Source organism: Panthera leo, chromosome C2, assembly GCF_018350215.1.
Source record: "Panthera leo isolate Ple1 chromosome C2, P.leo_Ple1_pat1.1, whole genome shotgun sequence".
NCBI classification, from domain to species: domain Eukaryota; kingdom Metazoa; phylum Chordata; class Mammalia; order Carnivora; family Felidae; genus Panthera; species Panthera leo.
Window position 1 is genome coordinate 131579877 of NC_056687.1, and position 23263 is coordinate 131603139.

General features: G+C 34.6%; 1 protein-coding gene across 6 annotated transcripts in view; it reads left to right on the forward strand.

Moving 5' to 3' along the window:
- Positions 1 to 23263, forward strand: part of PIK3R4 (phosphoinositide-3-kinase regulatory subunit 4) — a 201913-nt gene that overhangs the window by 147447 nt on the left and 31203 nt on the right. For all 6 annotated transcript variants that reach the window (XM_042954473.1, XM_042954474.1, XM_042954476.1 and 3 more), the window contains 5 exons: positions 4171 to 4344; positions 8219 to 8364; positions 10807 to 11010; positions 20019 to 20220; positions 22278 to 22465. In XM_042954473.1, the coding sequence (XP_042810407.1) occupies positions 4171 to 4344; positions 8219 to 8364; positions 10807 to 11010; positions 20019 to 20220; positions 22278 to 22465 (914 nt within the window). The remainder of the gene's footprint in view (positions 1 to 4170; positions 4345 to 8218; positions 8365 to 10806; positions 11011 to 20018; positions 20221 to 22277; positions 22466 to 23263) is intronic.

Here is a 23263-nt window from a genome sequence, read left to right on the forward strand (position 1 = left end):
TTGTCTTTTTGATTCTGACCATTTTGACAGGTGTAAGGTGAGAGCTCATTGTGGTTTTGGTTTGAATTTCCCTGATGCTTAGTGATGTTGAATGTCTTTTCATGTATCTGTTGGCCATCTGTATGTCTTCTTTGGTAAAATGTCTCTTCAGGTCCTCTGCCTGTTTTGTAATTGGATAGTTTGTCTTTTTGGTGTTGAGTTGTGTAAGTTCTTTATATATTTTGGATACTAACCTCTTACCTGATATATCATTTGCAGATATTTTTTCCCATGCAGTAGGTTGTCGTTTTGTTTTGTTAATGGTTTTTTCTACTGTTTTGTATTAGTTCATAGATTCATCTCAGTCTTGCATCTTGGATTCATCTAACTGTTCCTACTATACTTGGCTTCTCAAATCTTTCTGTCTTGCCTTCTTCTTTCGTCTTATTTTTATTTCTTTTCTTTCTGGAAAAGATGGTGCTTAGAACTGCCATCTGTTGATCAATTCATATGTGCTTTGAATCATGCCTTTATGTTATTTTTTTATTTTAAAATAATTTTTATTTTATAAAAGTAATACATGCTTTCTATAGAAAATTTGGAAAATACAGAAGCCAAGAAGGAAACAAATCACTTCTAATATTACAACCCATTATGACCTCTGTTTATGTTTTGGTGTTTTATTCCTGTAGGGTTTTTTTGTTGTTTTTTTTTTTTCTGTTTCCATCCCATTTTTGCCATTTTGTTATGTATGTAATGAGGCACTGTTGTGTACCTGGTAAGAGTAGGCACTTTGGAGCCAGCCTGTGGGGTTCATATTCTGTCTTTGTCATTTATTAGTTGTGGTTCTTGGGGGAAATCATTTAGTCTCTTTTCTGCCTTACTTTTCCTATTTGTAAAATGGGAATAGTAATAGTACCTATGTGTCGTGAAGATAAAATGAATTAACATATAATTGTACTGGGCACATAAGTACTATGTATATATTCTATTACTTTTTACTCTTACTATTTCTTAATTCTTTTTCTGGTAACATATATTCTAAGCATTTTCTCATGTCATTAAAATTTTTTTAAACCATAATTTAATAGATTAAAATATTCCATCATATTGTTTTACCAAAGTTTATTGCTTTTGGATATTTAAATTATTTTCATTTTTTCCCATCATATATAGATAATATTTTACGTAAATATTTACTTCTGATTTATTTTCTCAGGATAGAAGTCTGAAATTTTAATTAATGGGTTAAATTGTGCTCGCTTCGGCAGCACATATATTAATTAATGGGTTAAAGAATATGAATACATTTTTTAAACTCTTGATACATTTTAATAAGCTTTTCAAAAAAAGTTATGTCATTTTCCATTCTGGTCAGCATTGTTTGACCATACTACATACTCTTCAGCATGGAATAAGCTTTAGTTAATCTTTGCCTATTGTATGTTAAAATAACTTGTTTTGATATCTATTTCTTTGCTTATCAGTGGAGGTGAAAAATTTTCTCATGTTGATTACTCATTTGTACTTCTATTAATTTTTTATTTATTTTGGCTCATTTATTTTCCCTGATGGCTTTATGCCTTTCTTGTTGATGTTTTTGAACCTTTCATAGATGTATATTAAAAACATTAACTTTTAATCATTGGCAAATACTTTTCCCAAGTAACTTGTTAGGTTAATAATCTGTTGGCTGCACATCTTTTTTTATAATGCTTTATTTTTCACACTTAACAGTTTAATCTTTATTTTGGTCTGTGGTATGAGGTGAAATCTAATTTTCCTCAGATAAATAATCAGTTTTCCTGACACTATTTATTAAACATTTCATTTCTTTCCTATTGATTTATGAAGCTTATATTATCAACTGTTGCACGCTTATGTCTTTTAGTTTTAGTTTTCTGGGTATTTGTTCTATTCCCTTGATTTCTCATTTCTGTACTCAATATCATACACTTATATTTTAATTATATCCTATTTAATTATAATTTAATTGTTTAATTTAATAATGTTATACTTATTTTAATTATATTTATAAACAACTTTAGTATCTGGTAGGATAAGTTCTCAAGATGTCAGTCTTAATTTTCAAAATATTTTGAGTTATTTTGGCTTATTATACATTTCAGTTTATAAAGTTCCTAAATATAACTCACTGGAATTTTAGGTAGTATTTTTCCTTTTATTAAAGAAAAAATAGCTTTTAAAGTTTTTTTTAAAATCTTATTTATTTTTTGAGAGAGAGAAAGACAGCCCCAAGTAGGATCTGTGCTGTCAGCATGGAACCTAATGTGGAGCCCAAACTCACGAACCATGAGATCCTGACCTGAGCCAAAATCCAGAGTTGGACCCTAAACTGAGTGAGCCACCCTGGCACCCCAAGAAAAAATTTCTATAATTACTTTTTCAATTATAGGAGAAATAGGTTTTTGTAAATTATTTAAAATCTGTAAAGTAATGTATGAAAAACAATAGTTGCATTTTCCAGAGGGATCTACTCTGGATTTTATTTTTGGTTTGATATCTTCACATTGTTGATTGCTGTATCTAATATTTTTATACTGCTTTTAAGAATTTTTGACATTAAAAAAATAGAAAAGAATTCTTGACTTTAGACTTTGTCTCTTGATTTTTTTCTGTGCCGCATGAAGATTTAACTCATATCATGCCCTGATCCCTCTTCCCCTCTGTTTTTGAGATGTAGATCACTATTTTCAGTGCTTTAGTTTTTCGTGTGCTATTTTTATAACTTTAAATAATTAAACCTACTTCTTACTGATCTTCTTCCCATTTGGACTATAAGGAGATGAGTGCCCCTTTCTTTCTGTCTCTTCTTTGTTGGTTGGATATTTCAACCAGTTATTAGTTGACAGTTCAACTAACAAATATAGTGTTACAGTTGATAATATTTACATTTTCTTCTGTAGTCAGAATAAAGTCTTCTGCTTTGTACAGACTGATTCTGAAAATTCAAAGCTAAATTTACATGATTATAAATATGTAAATTTTATTGACTTTAGAGCCAAGTAATGTACTATATTTATATTTGCTTTCCCATAGTTCCAATGCCACAACTCCTTTATCACTTGAGAATGTTTATAGTGTCATCAATAGATTTTCCTTTATGTCTTCAGATTATTAAGGACATTATACATTTTAATTTACTTTTTATTTACACCATGATTTCTTGAAGAATTTTTTGTGCTGGAGTTTCAGATTCCTTTGTTTTCCTTTTTGAGAGAAGTAATACTTCTTCACTTTGTCTATAATATCAAACTTCTTTCTTACCAATTTTATCTGTTGCTTGTAATCTATTCCATTCTTCTATTTTTAAAATTTCTTTTTAATGTTTGTTTATTTTGAGAGAGAGAGAGAGAGAGCATGTGGGGGAGGGGCGGGGTGGGGAGAGAAAGAATCCCAAGCAGACTCTGTGCTGCTAGCATGGAGCCTGATACAGGGCTTGATTCCACAAACCATAAATGAGATCATCACCTGAGCCAGTATCAACAGTCAGACACTTAACTGAATGAGCCACCCAGGCAGTCCTATTCCATTTTTCTTTTTGATAACATTTTTGAAATGTATTGGCTTTTAGTTCTAATTTGGTTGATTGGTTTCTGAATCCTTGCTAGCAATTATCAGTTTTTCCCCTTGAATTCCTAGGTTCTATCTGCCATTTTGTATATTCTGCATTTTCTTTATTTTGCTGAAGTACATCCTCAAGAAACTTTCTTAGGAAGGGTTGCATGGGAAGTTAACCTGGGTATTCCTTGCATGTTGCAAAATAACTTATTTTTGTTCTCTTATTTTACTGGCAGTTTAAGTGTAAAATTTATTTCATAACTTTGGAGGTCTTGCTCTGTTGTGTTCTAGCTTCTGTTGTTAAATACTGTTTCATGAAGATCGTTTTCATTGTTTCTCCTTCCTTTTTAGGGGACACGTTTGTCTTTCTGTAAGTTCATAAGATCTTTTTTTTTCCCTTGGTGTTCCAGCATTTCTTGGTGATTTGCTTTCGTGTGGATCTTTTTCATTTATTGTGCTGAGTAGGACGTACGATGTGCTCTTCTGGATTGTTGCTCAATGTATTTGGGTTTTCATTAGTTTTATTGTTTAACTTAATGGTATTTAACTTAATAGTATTCTACACCATCAGATGTAGAATAATCATGTAATGTTGCTTCTCTTTTTCAGGTGTTGCTGCCTATGTTGGTTGGCAAAGCTCCTCAATTCTCAAACCCCTGTTACAACAAGGTCTTAGTGATGCTGAGGAATTTGTTATTGTTAAAGCTCTTAATGCCCTTACCTGTATGTGCCAGTTAGGGCTACTACAAAAACCCCATGTCTATGAATTTGCCAGTGATATTGGTAAGTGTCTGTTTCCCAAAATTAGAAGGAGAAAATTAGGATGTTTTAAGAGAAATAAGTGATAGAGCATTGTAAAAGTTCTAGGAAATATAGAGTCAGATTTTCAATTTTATTGGCCCGTGTGTGTGCGTGTGCATGAGCACTTGTGTTTGCATGTTTATGCATGCATGCTTCCCATATATGTTAGAAACAGGCAGGCAAACAAACAGGATCATTTGGTCTTCTAGCCCATCTTGGGAAATATCTCTTTGTTTTTATCTGTAGTTAAGTATTTAACTTGAAAAATAAATTTTTTGTTTTGTTTTGTTTAACATGATGTAGATAAAGTCCTTAACTGCTCTGAAGAGTCAACTTATTTTTTGAACACTTGACCACTAGTTAAGTTGAAATTGAATGTACAGGATTGTCTAGGACATCTCTCATTGCACTGATTGCCAGTTAAGAATTCATAGTGTTCAAGTTACTACTGTTAATAATTTTATTTATTTATTCATTCATTTATTTATGAGAGATGGCACAAGTGAGTGAGGGCAGAGAGCAAGAGGGGGCAGAGAGAGGGAGAGAGAGAGAGAGACACGTAGGGTTCACTTGGAACAGAGCACGAGCTAACCTGAAGTGGGTCTCGAGCTCACCAGAAGCAGGGCATGAACTCACAAATCATGAGATCATGATCTGAGCCAATGTCAGATGCTTAACTAACTGAGCCACCTAGGCACCCCACTGTATAATTTTATTAACCAATGAAAAGAATTAATGTTTGGTTTTTTATAGCATTTATCTGTTTCCCTCAACTTAAAATTCAGAATAAGGGCAAACAAATAAACATCATACATACTAAAATTAAGAATATTTGGAACTTTTAGTCTTCTTATCGCATTTTAAGAAAGTAAGCAGTGTAAGATATCTCTGTCCTAAGAGGACATGGAATCTTGGAAAATTGTCTTTTTTGGATAAAATGTTTAATTGCTGTTGAATGTTTTGCTAAGGAAAATCAATAGAAAGCCAAAATTGGTCGGTTATAGGTTATTCTTAAGGCAATCCTCAGAAAAAAAGACAAAGGAGTTAGTATTTATTTTGACTGTTGAGACGATAGGTAGTAGCTAGTAGAAATGCATAAAATTTCTGGAAAATATAAAGGCATGACTGTAGCTTTTTAAAAAAAATTGTGACAAATTTAAGTATATGTAGGTTTCTTACTTTACACTCTAATATCTATAATTACTGTTCTTTTAGTTTTTAACCCTAATTTGGCTTGAATTTTTGATGATTATTGTAAAAATAATTATAAGTTTAATAGAAATTGTTGAGTATTGGCACCACAATCATGATGAGAATCTCTATTACATTGAAATGTTAAGCTATAGAGTGCCATGTAGTATAAGGCAGATATAGAAAGCAGTGTTTCCATAATAATATTAAGTAGAAAATGTATTGTCTTAACATGCATATCTTGCTGTGTGGAATATTTTCCTGCTTATTTTCATTTCCTGAATTCTCACATCAGTGTTTTTTCTCCTGTGAAAGTGGTATAACCTTTATGGGTCAAGTTTTTCTGGCTTTTGACTTTGAACTTCCTTATTTTAATGAATATTCTCTGTGTATAAATATGTACTTGTATGTTCTAATTTCATATAATACATTTCTTCTGTTACCTAATTACTTGGAAACTATTTTTGAGACTTTATAGTTTATAAGTAGCATTTTATTTTTCTGAAAAATGGATGTCTGTCAACTTTTAAAAAAATCATCATACAGTATTTTACCTGTCATATTTTTCAGAGATTTTTCTGGGTTCTGCTGTTTCTTGTCATTGATCATAGGATGAACAAATGGGACACTCTGTGTCTTTAGTTTAGCATCAAAATAAATGATTGTCTTTAGGTATAGAATAAACCCAATATGGTACAACTTCTTGGATGGAGAACTGCCTTAGAACTGGAAATGAATTTGGTACTATCTGTTGGGGGGCAAAAAAAGCCTTGCTGAGAAGAATCAAGTAGGCAATCATTGGTTGGCATTTTGAACTATTTCAAAGAAAAAACAGTTTTTAGAATTTTAGAAACACCTAAAGTATGATAAATCATACACATCTCTCTGTTCTGTTTTTATACGTAGTCTGTTGTGGTGAATCTTAAAGGGAATGATGGTGGTGACGAGGGCATCATGATTTCTTTGATGGTTTTTGAAAAAACTATATTCTTCCCACTTAGATATTATCAATACTCCCTTCCCTTGTGCTTGTCCCCAGATAATTGGAATGTATTGGAATAGAGAAAAGATCAAGTACACTGTTTTATAGGAAATCCTCTTGAATATTTTAGGTTCTTTGTATCAGTTAGCTACTTAGTGACACAGTGACGCTATACAGCAATCAACCACAGAATCTCAGTAAATGCTTCAGTAATGTCAACTGTCATGCATCTGTGGGCTGTATGGGTGGCTCTGCTCTAGGCTTTGTATCTCCAGATTGGGGTGACAGTAATCCATCTGCCTCATTCTGGTGCCCATGTTAGATAGGGAGCAGTTTTCCAGGTTATGTTCTGGGTGATGGCAGAAGCATGAGACAGCAAGCTTAGCTGTGTAGCACATTTCGAGCCTCTATTAGTGTTGTATCTGGTAATATCTCATTGGCCAGAGCAGGTTAATAAGACCGAACTAAAAGCAAGAGGCAGAGAAGTACCCTTTGTATACCATGAGCACAGTAATAGAGGTAATGTAAAGAATTAGGACCAATAATTCAAGCTCATGCCTAACTCCTGCCAAGTCATTTTGAGTTTAGCTACTTTTTGGAGGTTTTTCAATGCTTTTCCAGTCCTCATTTTGCCTGTTGTCAAAGGGAAACTACCAACCCCTCTTTGTTGGATGTATCAGAGGCTGCATGGTGCTTATGAAATTATCTAACCTCCTTCACGTGTAATTAAAAGAATTGGAAATAGAACTTTGGAAACATACTTTGAACAAATTTTTTTCTCCTTTCCCCTTTTCTATAAGTAATATTAGCATGTGACAGTGTTATTTCTCTGTTACCCTAAATTTCTTACAAACTTAATATCCTCTCAATGCTGATGCTTCTGCATACTCAGAACAAATATGTGCCTCTTTATGTGTATGTATATTTTTTTGCTTTTAGAAGTTTTATTTTTTTTTAATTTTTTTTTAATGTTTATTTATTTTTGAGAGAGACAGAGACAGAATGCGAGTGGGTTAGGGGCAGAGAGAGGGAGACACAGGATCTGAGGCAGGCTCCAGGCTCTGAGCTGTCAGCACAAAACCCAACGCAGGGCTTGAACTCATGAGCTGTGAGATCATGACCTGAGCCGAAGTCGGACGCTCAACTGACTGAGCCACCCAGGCGCGCCTAGAAGTTTTATCTAAATCACGTGTTTAAAAGTTTGAATTTTATTCAAAATCTTTGATTAGTTGAAGTCATTGATATTCAGGTGTAATACACAATATAGTTAAAATAAAAGGGGTGAAAACATTCATTTACTTCTCTGGTTTAATCGTATATTTTAATCTCTTTAAGGATGGGCATCATGTTTTCTGCCTTTAGTTTCTACTCATAATGCCTTGTGAATGAATTTATGAAAGATATATTAGACTTGATCAAACCTTTTCATTAAAAAGAATGTCAGAGTAGTACTGTTTATATTCTTTTATGGTATTAATGCCGATATTTATGATAGGGAATATTATAATATCAGTATGTTGAGTTGAGTTTATGCCTTAGGATAATTGAGTATGTGAAAGCAGCTGATAGTAAAGTAACATTGTGGTATAATCCCTTTATTAGTTGTGTTATAAGGTGAAAATTTGTTTATCCTAAAATTTATGAGCATGGTTTAAATCCATACCTTTTTCTTTTCCTTATTAGCCCCATTTCTGTGTCATCCCAATTTGTGGATACGCTATGGTGCCGTAGGATTTATCACAGTGGTGGCTCATCAAATAAGTACAGCTGATGTATACTGCAAACTGATGCCTTACCTTAACCCGTATATTACTCAACCAATAATACAGGTATGCTTGTTCCAACTTGGAGTCAATCCTCTCCAAACTGCACCCCTTAAAAAAAGGTTTAGAGAGTCCTATTTTTATTTAAATTTACAAAGATTTAAATTGGGCTACAGCATTTTCACGTTCCTGTAAGTTAATGTTATTGGAACAAACAGTACTAAAGGTGAGAAAAGTTCAAGAGACTTATGTTATCCATCATGTTATGCATAATATAGCACCTACTAGTTCATACTTTATTTTCTTATGTGCAGTATTGTAAAACATCTACTGTTAACGGGAAATGCAGTGGAAACATATATTGATGGACCTCTGCTTTTATTGTAAAAAATATAACTGATTTCAGCCAAACTCAGCATGTATAATAAATTGGAAAAAGCCTTTTACGGATGTTTGGTTTTTTGGACCACTAACTGGTTCTGATTTCTTCTCTGTTCTTTTTCTTTTTTTAAAAAATCTAATCTTTTAAAATCTTATTTAATCTTTTTTTTTTTTTTTTTTTAATCTAATGACTTGTCTCCCCCACTCCCTTCCCAGTATAGCACTTGATGATAAACTTTGGGTATTTGGTTTGTATAAGGCAGTTTTTTACCCAGCTTGTTATACCCTTCATCTTCCTGGAAAGCTCATTATCAAAATACATATCTATCTAAATTGAGTGAACTGTTGAGATATGATTCTGTTTGTTAAAATACTGTGAAATACCCAATTTTTTAGTAAAACTGTGTTTCCCTTTTGCAAATTCACGTGCTTCTGGCTCCTAGTACTTTTATGTTCCAATGTACCTTCCTTTGGTTGGAGAAAATGACATTGGATATCTTCTGGAGATGAGGAGGCTTGGCTGTGCCTTCTGTCCTTTTCCTCATAGATTTATCCGTTTCTGAGGGTCATCATTCTTTTATTTCATAGTTTGTAGAATTTCTAATTTTTATCTCAGCAATTTATATACATATATAAGGTAATATTACTAGAAAATATGCCTTTTTTATTTCTTTTATTTTTTTAAGTTTAAGTAATCTCCACACCCAATGTGGGGCTTGAACTCGACTCCAGGATCGAGAGTTGCATCTCTTCCAACTGAGCGAGCCAGGCACCCCATCCATCTTCCTTCCTTCCTTCCTTCCTTCCTTCCTTCCTTCCTTCCTTCCTAACAGAGAGCACACATGGGAGTAGGGGAGGGGGAGGAGCAGAGGAAGAGGGAGAGGGAGAATCTTAAGCAGGCTCCATGCTGAGCATGGCACCCCTTTCTTTTAAAATTTATTGAAGTTCCCTTGGAAATCAGGTCTAGAGAGTCTTACTACTTTTAACTAGTTATTCTGTTTAGAAGTTTGTGAGGGGCACCTGGGTGGCTCAGTCATTTGAGTGTTCTACTCTTGGTTTTTAGCTCAGGTCATGATCCCAGGGTTCAAGCCCTGCCTTAGGCTCTGCTCTGAGTGTGGAGCCTGCTTAAGATTCTCCTCTGCCCCTCTCTCCCTGCTTATGCTCGCTTTCTCTAAGATAAAAAATTTAGAAGTTTGTTTATTAAACTCTTATAAAACAGTGTGGAGAAAGTATCCTTGGGAATTAAAAATTACTTGCGTTTGTAATAACTTAGTGGTGGTTTATTATAATCTGACACTAAAAAATAAATTTGACATTAAGTGTTTTTTAAGAAATCTGCATCACTCTCTTTGTTTTCTCAGGAAAAAATATATATTTCATATTTCATAATAAAAAATATATATATGGTTTTATTTTCTGAGAGACCAGGATTAGGAGTTGAGAGGCTAATGATACATATGCTTCATAAATCTTACCTTTCTACAATTTGAGTTAGACAAAAGATACCATTTTATGCTGGTTTCGCCTGGCTAGTTTACCAGGTAGTTAAATAGGTCCAAAGAAAGTCCTCTTGGTTACTGTTAGTATGCTCATCCTTTTTATTATATATGTGTTGACAAGGAGGGTGTCCTTGGGGATAATAAAAGGAAGGATTTTATGAGCTCTGTGGAGAGAGTAATATTTTTTAGAAGTGGTTGAAGCTACTGAGAAACCTAATGACTGATGGGCACCCCTGTGATGATTGAGCTTCTTTTCTTGGTCAGTACCTGTTGGCTGTTAGACCTGTGAGCCACGGGTACTTTTTTGATCTAGGAGGTCATCACATTTGGCATCCAGAAAAAAGGCTCTTTGTCATTTTCTAAATTTTTCCATCCTGGGTATATATTGTTATTCTTCCAATATGAAAGGCACAGATGTATACTCAAATGCTAACAATGAAAAGAAAAACCTTAGCTCTTAAAGGTCATTAGTATTCTTTTTTCTTCTAAGCAAAATTGCAAATGTTGGTATCTCCCATTTTCTTAGAAAATAAATACCTATGTTAACACAGGTTGTATTTACTGAATATAAAAATAACTGTAATGTATGTTGTATCTTTGGTTGATTCTTTTTATTTTTCTAATATAGATTGAAAGGAAACTTGTTCTACTCAGTGTTTTAAAAGATCCAGTAAGTCGTTCTATATTTGATTATGCTTTGAGGTCTAAAGATATTACTAGCTTGTTCAGACATCTTCACATGCGCCAAAAGAAGCGAAATGGGTCTCTTCCTGACTGCCCCCCACCGGAGGATCCTGCCATAGCACAGCTTCTGAAGAAATTGCTCTCACAGGTTGTATCACCTTTCTGAAATCTTACATTTAAACACAAAGTCGCTAAGAACATTCAAGCATCCATTTAGCTATTAAATTTTTTTTGGTTGATTAAGTCACATCATAAAAAAATGAATAAAACCTGGCAAATATATACATTTGCTTTGGCATATTGGAGATGCTAGGATGATGATAAGGCATTAGTTTGAGCTAAGTAAGGAATCATGGGAGACCTGTTAAGTTTCTTTTGTGATTATTGTCTATGTAAATAATGGAGAAAGTAGATATAACCTTAAATTTGAGTAATATTCTTGATTCAGTTCCATATTTCACCAAAAAAAAAAAAAAAATTCAATTAGAGGAAACATTGCAAAGCACAGATGCACCACAGAAAGATATTGGTTTATTTTAGTTCAAATGTAAAGAGTTCTCACTACGTGCAAACATCAGAAATGATTGGGATTTATAATGCATCTTAGATTGAATAAACCAGTTTCTGTTGTATATTAAAAGCCTATGAATTTGTATCATTTAACAGGTGATGTCAAAACTAATAAGTAATCTTTTTATTATCCTTGGAATTAGTAAGGCCTCTTTAGAAATAGTCCAGATTCAGTGTCCTGTTTTAAGAGGGATATATGGAACTTAGAGAAGTCAAGATAGAAATGAAAATGGCTGGAAATAAAGAATACAATTTATGAATAAATGTTCCATGAGCCTTAAAGCAAATACTGAGAGATAACTTTAATGATGGTCTTTAAGTGTGCAGGACATTTTGGTTAAGAGAATACTTGTCAGTCATGTCTTGTCTAACAAGAAGATGAGAAAATGCTTCAGTTGCAGAGAGAATTAGACCAATTTGAAGATATAAATCCTTTCTTGTATTGTACTAGTCACTGAGTGTCCAGTACTGTTTCAGGCTCATATGTTGCTTTAGGTGATTGAATATTGAATTATCCCATCTCCTATGGGATATTGAATATCCCATCTCCTAGGGAGCCTGGTCAATAACCATTTTGGTTCTTTTAGGTCTCAATTTGCCTGGAGGCGGGAGCTGCCTCTGAATGCCCCTTCCAGGCCAGTGGTTCTATTTCCTATATTTTAGAAGACCTAATTTGATATGACTTGAATTACTAAAGAGCTTTTTCTTTGGGTCTTCTTTTAACCTTGTCTCATACATTAGATGTATTAAATATTTTAGAAAGCAGTTTATGGAAAATTGGATATTGAATCGCAGTTTTCTATTGTTTCTCTTGAGTTAGTAATCCTTATCAAAAAGACTTCAGCATGCAGTAAAAACCACCCCAATTTAGATGTTTCTTTGGGTTTGGATGGTGTGATTCTTTGTACTCTCTCTCCTACAAATTCTGTGTATTAAATTAAAAGCTTCTGTACTAAAATTTCACACTAAGTCATTGGTTACTTCATGGAGCCTCTCTAGCCCCTCGTTCTTGCTTTTCATCTTGCTGTGGGTATAGGTTTTGCCACTGCCATGGGTGAGAGGAGGGAGAGGGAAGGAGCAGTTTCCGTAGCCTTTTTACCTTCTGCTTCCTGTTCTCCTAAACCCTTCTACCATTGCTGCTTCCAGAGTGCCAGCCCTCATTTTTGGGTACCATGATGAAGTCACTAAACTCACTGATTTGTATTCCTCTGAATATTAGTGCTTGATGTATTCATTTGTCTGTCACTTGTACCCACATTTGTATCAGTAGGGAAGGAGGAACATGTTTTCCTCTGTTTTATGTTTTTTCTGTTACTAACAGTTTTAGGAGACTCCTAAGGGTTAGTAGTACTTTGTTTCAAGGGACAGGTGCTACTAGTAGAGGGGAGAGCAAGCCAGAGTCTCTGAGGTCCTCAGAAGAAGTAACAGCAGAACAATACCAGGCTCCATTTTTTCAGGACCTTCAACAAATCTACCACTGCAGTTGGTGCTTTCCGTATTTTGTGACTGATCTTATAACAACCTTGAACAACAGATGTTATTCCCTATTTTATAGTTAAGGAAACTGCAGCCCAAAGAGGATAGTTAAGTTGCCTATGCTCACACAGTTCATTCAGCTTAAAGCTGACATTTGAACCTAAGCCAGTCTAACTCCAAATCCCTTCCTCCTTCAACATGCCATCTGGCCTCAAAATAAAGGACAGGGAGCTAAGACTGAGAGACTTGTTTGAGGTTTTTATGGACTTAGGAAGATTCCATGTGCAGTTCATCTCCTCCAGCCCCTTGCACGCCTTTTATCTGCTTCGCTTCTTTTTGGTCCCTGTGCTACCTTTCTTGGCATTATTTGCAGAGGCTTGGAGTCAGGGGGAGGCTTTGGAGGTGGGAACTGAGTCCCTATTCCTAATGTCAGGGATACAGAGGGAAGGATGCTTTTAGCCTCTGCAAATGCAAATTCTGAATACGCCTACAATTTTTCCCCCCTTGGGGTTTTACGGTGCTTTTTGTATAGGACTATACTTGAGATGCATCATGGGTAAAATAGACTTTTCTAGACCAGCCTGGCATTGTTTCTATGGGAAGATATGTTCAGGGTTCTGGATAATAGACTTTATTTTTTTAATTTTTAATTTAAAAAAAATTTTGAGTTTGTTTATTTGAGAGAGAGAGCACGAGTGGGGGAGGGGAAGTGAGGATGGGGAGAGAGAGAATCCCAAGCAGACTCTGCACTGTCAGTGGAGAGCCTGATGCAGGGCTCGAACTCACGAACCGTGAGATCATGACCTGAGCTGAAGTCAGATGTTTAATTGACTGAGCCACCCAGGCGCCCCATGGAAAATAGACTTTTAAAGTACAGTTTTGAAATATATGGTAGTTAAAATCTGCCTAAACTCCAGATTTTTAATAGGATTTACCTTCTGGAGGTGATACATGGCAGGGCTGTTTTGGAATCTCATTCACAAGAACTGTCTGTTTTATTTGTATCCATTTGATCACCCGCTAATACAGAATAAGAATATTCTGATTTCTGGGGCACCTGGGTGGCTCAGTTACTTGAGCATCAGACTTCGGCTCAGGTCATGATCTCACAGTTCGTGAGTTTGAGCCCCACATCAGGCTTGCTGCTGTCAGTCTGTTAGCGCAGAGCCTGCTACAGATCCTCTGTCCCCTTCTCTCTGCCCCTCCCCACTTGCACTCTGCCCAACATAAATAAATATGAAAAAAAAAAATCAATCCTCTTTAAAAAAAAAAAAAGAATATTCTGATTTCACTCCTTTAAAAAATGGCAAATACTAAACATTTTTGATTTTTAAAAGATTTTTATTTGAATACTTTTTGACTGGTAGTATAGACACAAGGTGTAAAATTAAAAAGATATTGGAAGATACATAATAAAATGTAAGTTTTCCTCCAATCTCTGATCCCCAGCCACCCAGTTTCTTTTTCTGTTGTGAATTTTATGTTGTCAGAGTGCTGAATTTCTTGATACAGTGTTGGATTGTTCTGTTGTACAGTTAACTTATTTGGAATCAGTTTGATCCTTTTAAGCCTTGTTTTTTAAAAAAGTTTTAAATCCGGTATAGTTTACAGTGTTATATTAATTTCAGGTGTACAATATAGTTATTCAACAATTCTGTACATTATCCACTGCTCAAGATAAGTGTACTCTTAATTTCCTTTACCTGTTTCACTCATTCCCCCACCCCCACCCCCACCTCCCCTCTGGTAACTATCAGTTCTCTATAGTTAAGAGTATGTTTTTGGTTTGTCTCTTTTTTTTCCTTTGTTCATTTGTTTTGTTTCTTAAATTCCACACACGAGTGAAATCATACAGGATATGTCTTTCTCCTTTTTTAGCATTATACTCTAAATCTAGTCATGTTGTTGCAAATGGCAAGATTTCATTCTTTTTAATGGCTGAGTAATATTCCCTATATATCTTACATCTTTATTCATCTATCAGTGGACACTTGGGCTGTTTTCCAAGTTTTGGCTTTTGTAAATAATGCTGCAATACACATAGGAGTGCACATATCTTTTCAAATTAGTGTTTTATATTCTTTGGGTAAATACCCAGTAGTGGAATTACTGGATCATATGGGTAGCTCTATTTTTTTAAATTTTTTGAGGAACCTCCATACTGTTTTCCACAGTGGCTGCACCAGTTTGCATTCCCACCAACAGTGAATGAGGGTCCCCTTTTCTCCATATCCTTGTCAACACTTATTATTTCTTGTCCTTTTGATTTTAGTCATTCCAATTGGTGTAAGGGGATATCTCAGTGATTTTCATTTGCATTTCCCTGATGACGAGTGATCTTGAGCATCTTTTCACATGTCTGTTGGCCAGAGAGACAGACAGACTGAGTGTGAGCTGGAAAGGGGCAGAGAGAGAGGGAGGCACAGAATCTGAAGCAGGCTCCAAGCTCTGAGCTATCAGTACAGAGCTCAACTTGGGGCTCGAACTCAGAAACCATTAGATTATGACTTGAGCTGAAGTTGGACGCTTAACTGACTGAGCCACCCAGGTGCCCTGACCTCTGCCTATTTTTTAATTGGATTATTATTATTATTTTTTTTTTGATGTTGAGTTACGCAAGTTCTTTTTTTTTCTTTTCTTTATTTTTGAAATGTTTTATTTATTTATTTTTTAATGTCTATTTCTTTTTGAGAGAGAGAAAGAGACAGAGTGTGAGTAGGGAACGGGCAGAGAGCGTGGGAGACACAATCTGAAGGAAGCTCCAGGCTTCGAGCTGTAACGCCGCGGGGCTCGAATTCACGAACTGCGAGATCATGACCTGAGCTGAAGTCAGATGCTTAACAAATGGAGTCACCCAGGTGCCCAAGATTTTATTTTTAAGTAATCTCTATACCCAATGTGGGGCTCGAACTCAAAACCCAAGATCAAGAGTCACGTGCTCCACTGACTGAGCCAGCCAGGAGCCCCTATATATTTTAGATACTAACCCCTTAATGGATATATCATTTGCAAATATTTTCTCCCACTCGTTAGGTGGTCTTTTTTGTTTTGTTGATGGTTTCTTTTGCTGTGCAGTAGCAAAAATGTTTTTTCCCATTCATTAGGTTGTCTTTTTTGGTTATTGATGGCTTTGTTGATGCCTTCATTTGCTCTGCAAAAGCTTTTAATTTTGGGTAGTCTCAGTAGTTTATGTCTGCTTTTGTTTCCCTTGCTTGAGAAGACATATCTAGAAATATGTTTCTGTGGCCCATGTCAAAGAAATTATTGCCTATGTTTTCTAGGAATTTTATGGTTCCAGGTCTCACATTTAGGTCTTCATTTTGAGTTTATTTTTGTGTATTCTGTAAGGAAGTGGTCAGGTGTATTCTTTTGGATGTAATTGTCCAGTTTTTCCAGCATCATTTATTGAAGAGACTGGCTTTTCCCATTGTATGTTCTTGCCTCCTTGTCATAGATGAATTGACCATATGAGTATGGGTTTATTTCTGTGTTCTTTATTTTGTTTCATTGATGTATGTGTCTTTTTTTGGTGCCAGTGTCATAATGTTTTGATTACTGCAGCTTTACTTATTATTTAAAAAAAACTTTCTTAATGTTTATTTTTGAGAAAGACACACACACACACACACACACACACACACACACACACACAGCATGAGCGGGGGAGGGGCAAAGAGAGGGAGACACAGAACCTGAAGTAGGCTCCAGGCTCTGAGCTGTCAGCAGAGAGCCTGACATGGGGCTCAAACTCACAAGCTGTGAGATCATGACCTGAGCCGAAGTCAGATGGTTAACCAAGTGAGTCACCCAGGCACCCCTACTGCAGCTTTATAGTATATCTTGAATTCCTCAATTGTGACAGCTCCAGCTTTTTTTCTTTTTTCTCAGGATTACTTTGGCTATTTGGGGTCTTTGGTGATACCATACAAATTTTAGTATTGTTTGTTGTAGTGCTGTGAAACCTGTTGGTATTTTGATAGGGATTGCATTGAATCTATAGGTTGGTTTGGGTAGTATGGACATTTTAACAATATTAATTCTTTCAATTCATGAACACAGTATGTCTTCCCATTTGTGTCATTTTCTTTAATTGAATTGGGTTTTGATTAAATTGAATTTCCCATTTAATTCATCAATGTATAGTTTTCAGAATACAGGTTTTTCATCTCCTTGCTTCAGTTTATACCTAGGCATTTTATTCTTTCTGGTCCATTGTAAATGGAATTTGTTTTCTTAAGTTCTTTTTCTGCTGCTCTATTATTAGTGTATAGAAATGCAACAGATTTCTGTGTATTTATTTTGTATTCTGCAACTTACTGAGCTCATTTATCGGTACTAATAGTGTTTTGGTGGAGTCATTAGGGTTTTTTTTAATGCAGTATGATATCATCTGCAAATAGTGACAGTTTTACTTATTCCTTACCAATTTGGATGCCTTTTATTTCTTTTTCATGTCCAATTGCTGCAGCTCAGACTTTCATTATTATGGTGAATGAAAGTGGTATGAGTGGACATCTTTGTCTTAGTGGATCTTAGCAGAAAAGCGCTCAGTTTTTCACCATTGAGTATGATGTTACCTGTGGGTTTTTCATATAAGGCCTTTGTTATATTGAGGTATGTTCTCTCTAAACCATTTTGTTGAGAGTTTTTTTTATAATGAATGGATGTTGTATCAAATGCTTTTTCTGTGTTTATTGATCATATAATTTTTTATTCTTCATTTTGTTAATTCTCCAAGATTTGCAAATCTTGAACCACCATTGCATCCCTGGAATAAATGTCCCTTGATTGTGGTGGATGATTTTTTTAAATGTATTGTTGAAATCAGTTTGCTCATGTTTGTTGAGAAATACTGTATCTATGTCAGAGATTTTGGTCTGTAGTTTTCTTTTTTTGTGGTGTCTTTGTTTGGTTTTGGTATCAGGCCATTAATGGCCCCATAGACTCAATGTGAAAGTTTTCCTTTCTCTTCTGGTTTTTGGAATAGTTTGAGAAGAATAGATATTAACTCTTCTTTAACTGTTTGGTAGAATTCATCTGTGAAGCCATCTGGTCCTAGACTTTTGTTTGTTGGGAGTGTTTTGATTACCGATTCAATTTTATTTCTAGTAGTTGGTCTGTTCCAGTTTTCTGTTTTTAATGTATTAAGTAGATTTTTATTATAAAAACACATAAGTGTAAATATATAATATATAGGTAATATAAAGTAATATAAATATTCTGTAAAATTTTTTTATAGTCTGGATTTTGTTTGCTGATACATTGAGTATTTTTGCATTTAGATTCATAAATGATTTGTCCTTCAGTTTTCCTTTCTTATAATGTCCTTTAGGTATTTATACCAAATACTGAAAGAAAAATCCTGACTTATAATCTTGTCTTGAAATTACTCCTAATTCTTGAGAGTTTAATCTAAATCCTTCCTGTTTAGGGATGATTGTTTGCAGTGCTCTGATTTGGTGTGTGTCATATGGGAGTCTGGAAACTGTAATATGATTGTATTACTGTTTTAAAAAACAACTTTGTTTTCCCCATGGTGCATTTCTAGCTTTTTTTAATTGAGAAAATTCGCACAGAAAATAATTCACATTTTCATCATCCTGGAAAGAAACCCCATGCCCATTAGCAATTATTCCCTGTTTACTTCTCTCTCCAGCCCCTTGCAACCACTAAATCTACTTTCTGTTTCTAGGAATTTGTCTATTTTGGATATTTCCTGTAAATGGAATATATACAATATGTGGCACGTTTATGTCTGGTTACTTTCACTTAGCAAAATATTTTCAAGATTGCTCCATGTTATATGGCATATGTTAATACTTCATCCCTTTTTATGGTTCTTATGATGACCCTCATTTTGTGGGCTAGAACTGAGACCTCTCTCTTGTGAACTAAGATGTAGTCTAACAGAAAGAATAGAACTCTTACTACAGCTATGAAATTGTCTACGCTAAGCAAATTTTAGGAGGAGAAGTAAAAATAAATGAAGAATTTCAGGCCAGTGTTGGAAAAAATTCAGTTAGAGATCCCTCTATGATTATTATACTTTAATGCAATTTCATTTTATTTTTTCTTCGCTTTCTAATTTTCTAGGGTTTGTTTGTGTCCTATTGTGACTGTGGGTTGTGAATATTCTTTTAAGCTCCAGTAGGATTCTAATTAAAGCCTCAGGGGAATTGCTATTTTATTAATTTTTTTTTCCATTGGCATTATAAAAACATTATAAAGGATTCTGTGGATGGTTTGAAAGTAAAGAAAAAAATGCAGAACTATTTTGTTTATCAGAATATTTCACATTGAATTATTGAAATTAAATATTTAGTATTAATTGGCTGTCAGTTTCAAGTATTCTAAGTGCCTTGAGTAGAATAACTTAACTACAACTTCAAAGTAGCCCCTCCCCCCAAATTGTAAGATGGGTGCTAATAATTACTTCATTATCTTCATTTTCTGGAATCAGTAGACGTTTAGAGAAATTGGGTAACTTGCCCAAGGTTACACATACAGTAAGTAATGGAGCTTGAATGTACGTAGGCAGTCTGACTTTAATTATACTATTTCCCTAGGGTGTGTTGCTTGCATTTGCAGGTCAGCCAGCATGTATCCATTTCTGAGGTGTATAGAATGTTTTATATACCATAGAGGGCCTTCACACGTAGTGTCTCATTTAATATTCTCAACACATCTAGGATAAGGGTGAAGCATATAGACTTTCTCTTGCTTAATATTGTATTTCCAGAATTTTTGTTTAGATAGTAAATGTTTGTTTATTCAAAGTTACATATGAAACATGTACTAGATACCAGGCACTGTATTAAGTTCCTTGGAGATTTCAAAGGTGAGTTATACTTGAATGCTCCCATTTAGAAAGAAAACTAAGATATAAATTATGATACAAAATGGAAAGTGCTATAATAGAGGGTATTCTGGATGATCAGAGTAGAGATGTTTTTCTATATTGATACTTTCTTTTTCTCTTGTCTTTGTTTGCTTCATTTTACCATTTTGACTCTTAAAATTTTAAATTAGTGGTTTGACCCTTCAGTCATTCCAAGGCCTGTTATTACTTTTGGAAATAATCTCTATAACATATGTTTTATTTGGTTTTAGGGAATGACAGAGGAAGAGGAAGACAAACTCTTGGCACTGAAAGACTTCATGATGAAATCTAACAAAGCAAAGGCCAATATCGTAGACCAGAGCCATCTTCATGATAGTAGTCAGAAAGGTGTGATTGACCTAGGGGCATTAGGCATAACTGGGAGACAAGTTGATCTTGTTAAAACCAAACAGGAACCTGATGACAAGCGAGGTTGGTACATTTATATATGTGTATGTGTTTAGTGTGTTATTACTTCATAAGACTTATTTCCTAAGGCATATTAGTTGTAGCTAATTAGTAGTAAAATAAGTCACATCTTCCAGATATAGAACTTTCAAGTACTGTATGTGACTCCATTATGTAACAGGCATATTTAGGGGAGGAAAAGTGGAGAATTGAATTAACAGTTAAGAGCTTATGTAACCTGTCACAATTATGGCTTTCTGTGTCAGAATCAAGATTCAAACCAAAGCTGGACTCCAAAGCCCTATTCTTAATAATAATAGAATAATGTTGCCTTTGTGGATTTATATGATTGAAGATGGAATCCTGATTTTTTAATCCTTTAAACACCAACCCAAGTCAATAATCGATGTTAAAATGAGATAATTATCTAGTGTTAGTAGGTAATGCCCAGTGAATTGAAAAGAACAGTCTTGTTATTAACAATGAAATAACAAAAGAGTAGAGACCAGAGAAGACTTAATCGTTTCAAGTCTCTAGATTTAGAACTGTCAGCTCTTGTGACAAGGATGTTGACATTGATTGTGTGAGGTTTTTAAGATCTTGTGTATTCTTCCTTTAACCCTTTTTGGAGATGTACTTATTTCCAAGTACATGCATTTAAAAACCACTCTTTTCCAGTATCAGATTGTAAAGGCAGCTGAATTGTATTTAAAAATAAACCTCTAATTGTCAAACTTGGGGTAAAGTATTTGGAACTTAATTATCAGTGGTTTACATCCATAAGTAAAGCACTCATACAGATTATAAGAAAAACACAAGCACCCCAAAAGAAAAATATTGAAGGATTTGAACTTACAACTGATAGAAGAATAGAAATGCATGTTTGAAAAGGTAGATAAATGCAAAACAATGAGATGCCATTTTCTGCCTATGTGATTAGCAAAACACTGATGATACCTGTTGTTAGCAAGGTTGTAGGGAAATAGGCATTTTCATACACTGTTGATGACATTATAAATTGAACATGTTCTTTTTAGAAAGCAGCGTTCTTACTCTTTGAGTCACTATAGTCAATTCTGAAAATTTCTCCCAAGAAAACTGACAGGCATGTGAAGAAATATGTAGAAGAATGTTCTCAGTTTAAAAAAAGGAAATAATTGAAGTGACCATTAATAGGGGAATGGTTAAATAAACATTCAGTGTGTTTGGTTGAGAGGAAAAAGCAGATTGTAAAATACCTTGTATTACTTTGTACTATTTTATTTTTTTAATTTTTTTTATTAAAAAGTTTTTTTTAATGTTTATTTATTTTTGAGACAGAGACAGAGCATGAACAGGGGAGGGTCAGAGAGAGAGGGAGACACAGAATCCAAGGCAGACTCCAGGCTCTGAGCTGTCAGCACGGAGCCTAACGTGGGGTTTGAACTCATGGATGGTGAGATCATGACCTGAGCTGAAGTTGGACGCTTAACCGACTGAGCCACCCAGGCGCCCCTGTACTACTTTATTTTTGCAAAATGATATGGTAGTATATCATAAATGATACAGTGTATGAGATTTACAAAGTTATAGGGGCAACTCATGCTATATTTTGTAATTAATACTAGAATTTTGTGTTACCGAATGTACTTTTTGTAATTGGAGAAAGATGTTTTAAAAAGATTTTCTCATCTCTTTAGTCTGGAGGTAACTATATAGCAATTGACTTTTACATTTTGTTTGTTTGTTTCCCAAGTAACGGATACTGGAAATAGGTCATATCGGTGTGGTTGGTGACATTTGAGAAAGTTGTTTTTCTTGTTGGTTCTCAAGATAAAGTGGTTATTTGAAATTGAGCCCACCTTAGGAAACTAGGAAACAATTAGGTCTAATTATTAATGCCACTGAAAGTGCATCTGTTCCATCTGCCCTAGAGATAAAGTGAGGGTTAATGAATTGATATATAAATAAATTGGAGATCATAAAGAACAAATAGGATGTGAAGTCCATTGCTATCCCTCCCTAACCAAAAAAATAAATAAAAGTGCATATTGGTTTTAGAGGTTTCCTTTAGACTGACTATCCTGAACCTGTTTTTGTAGCTAGAAAACACGTAAAACAAGACTCAAATGTAAATGAAGAATGGAAAAGTATGTTTGGGTCACTGGAACCACCGAACATGCCACAGGCCCTACCTAAAGGGAGTGACCAGGAAGTGATTCAGACTGGGAAGCCTCCTCGTTCTGAGTCCTCTGCTGGCATTTGTGTCCCTTTGTCTACTTCTCCACAGGTACTATCATCTAGGCAGTAATCCTTGTGTTTTTCAATCCCTTTCTACTGCTTTGGTTGTTTAAAGGCTGTGTACTATACTGGGAAAATCAATATAGTGAGTTGTCCTTTAAGAGAGGACGTGTTTCTTTCTTTCTTTTTTTTCCTTCAAATTTTATTTAAATTTAACTTAGTTAACATATAGTATAATATTGGTTTCAGGAGTTGAATTTAGTGATTCATCGCTTACATACAACACCAGTGCTCATCACACGTGCCCTCCTTAATGCCCATTACCCATCTAGCCCATTTCCCACCCATCTCCCTCCATCAGCCCTCAGTTTGTTCTCTCTAGTTAAGGATATGTTTCTTTCTAAGACAGGTTTATCTTTAATTTTATAGCCAAGGGGAAGTCCAGTAATTGAAAGCATCAAAAAGGGCCTTGCGTTAGAGTGCTCCCCAATAAAGTGATCTGAAATTGTGGGTTGAAGACATCATTATGGACTGTAATTATAATTAGATTGCAGTGAACCTTTTAAATGTTTTATTCTTTCTCTAATATAACATATCTGTAAAATAGCAAAAGCATCCCTGGAAGAAAAGTCCCTAGTTTGCCATCTGTGAGAAATGTTACAATTTTTATATATTTTAAGTATATTTGTCATTTAAGGTAACTCTTCCTTAAGCCAATATGTTTTAAGTGACAAATACTAACTGAACCAACTGATAAATTCTATTTCTATTCACTTAAATTCTGTGGATTTTTGTTTAATGTTATTGCTATACTGATAGTTTTTTTTAATAATGTAGAAGTTTGGAA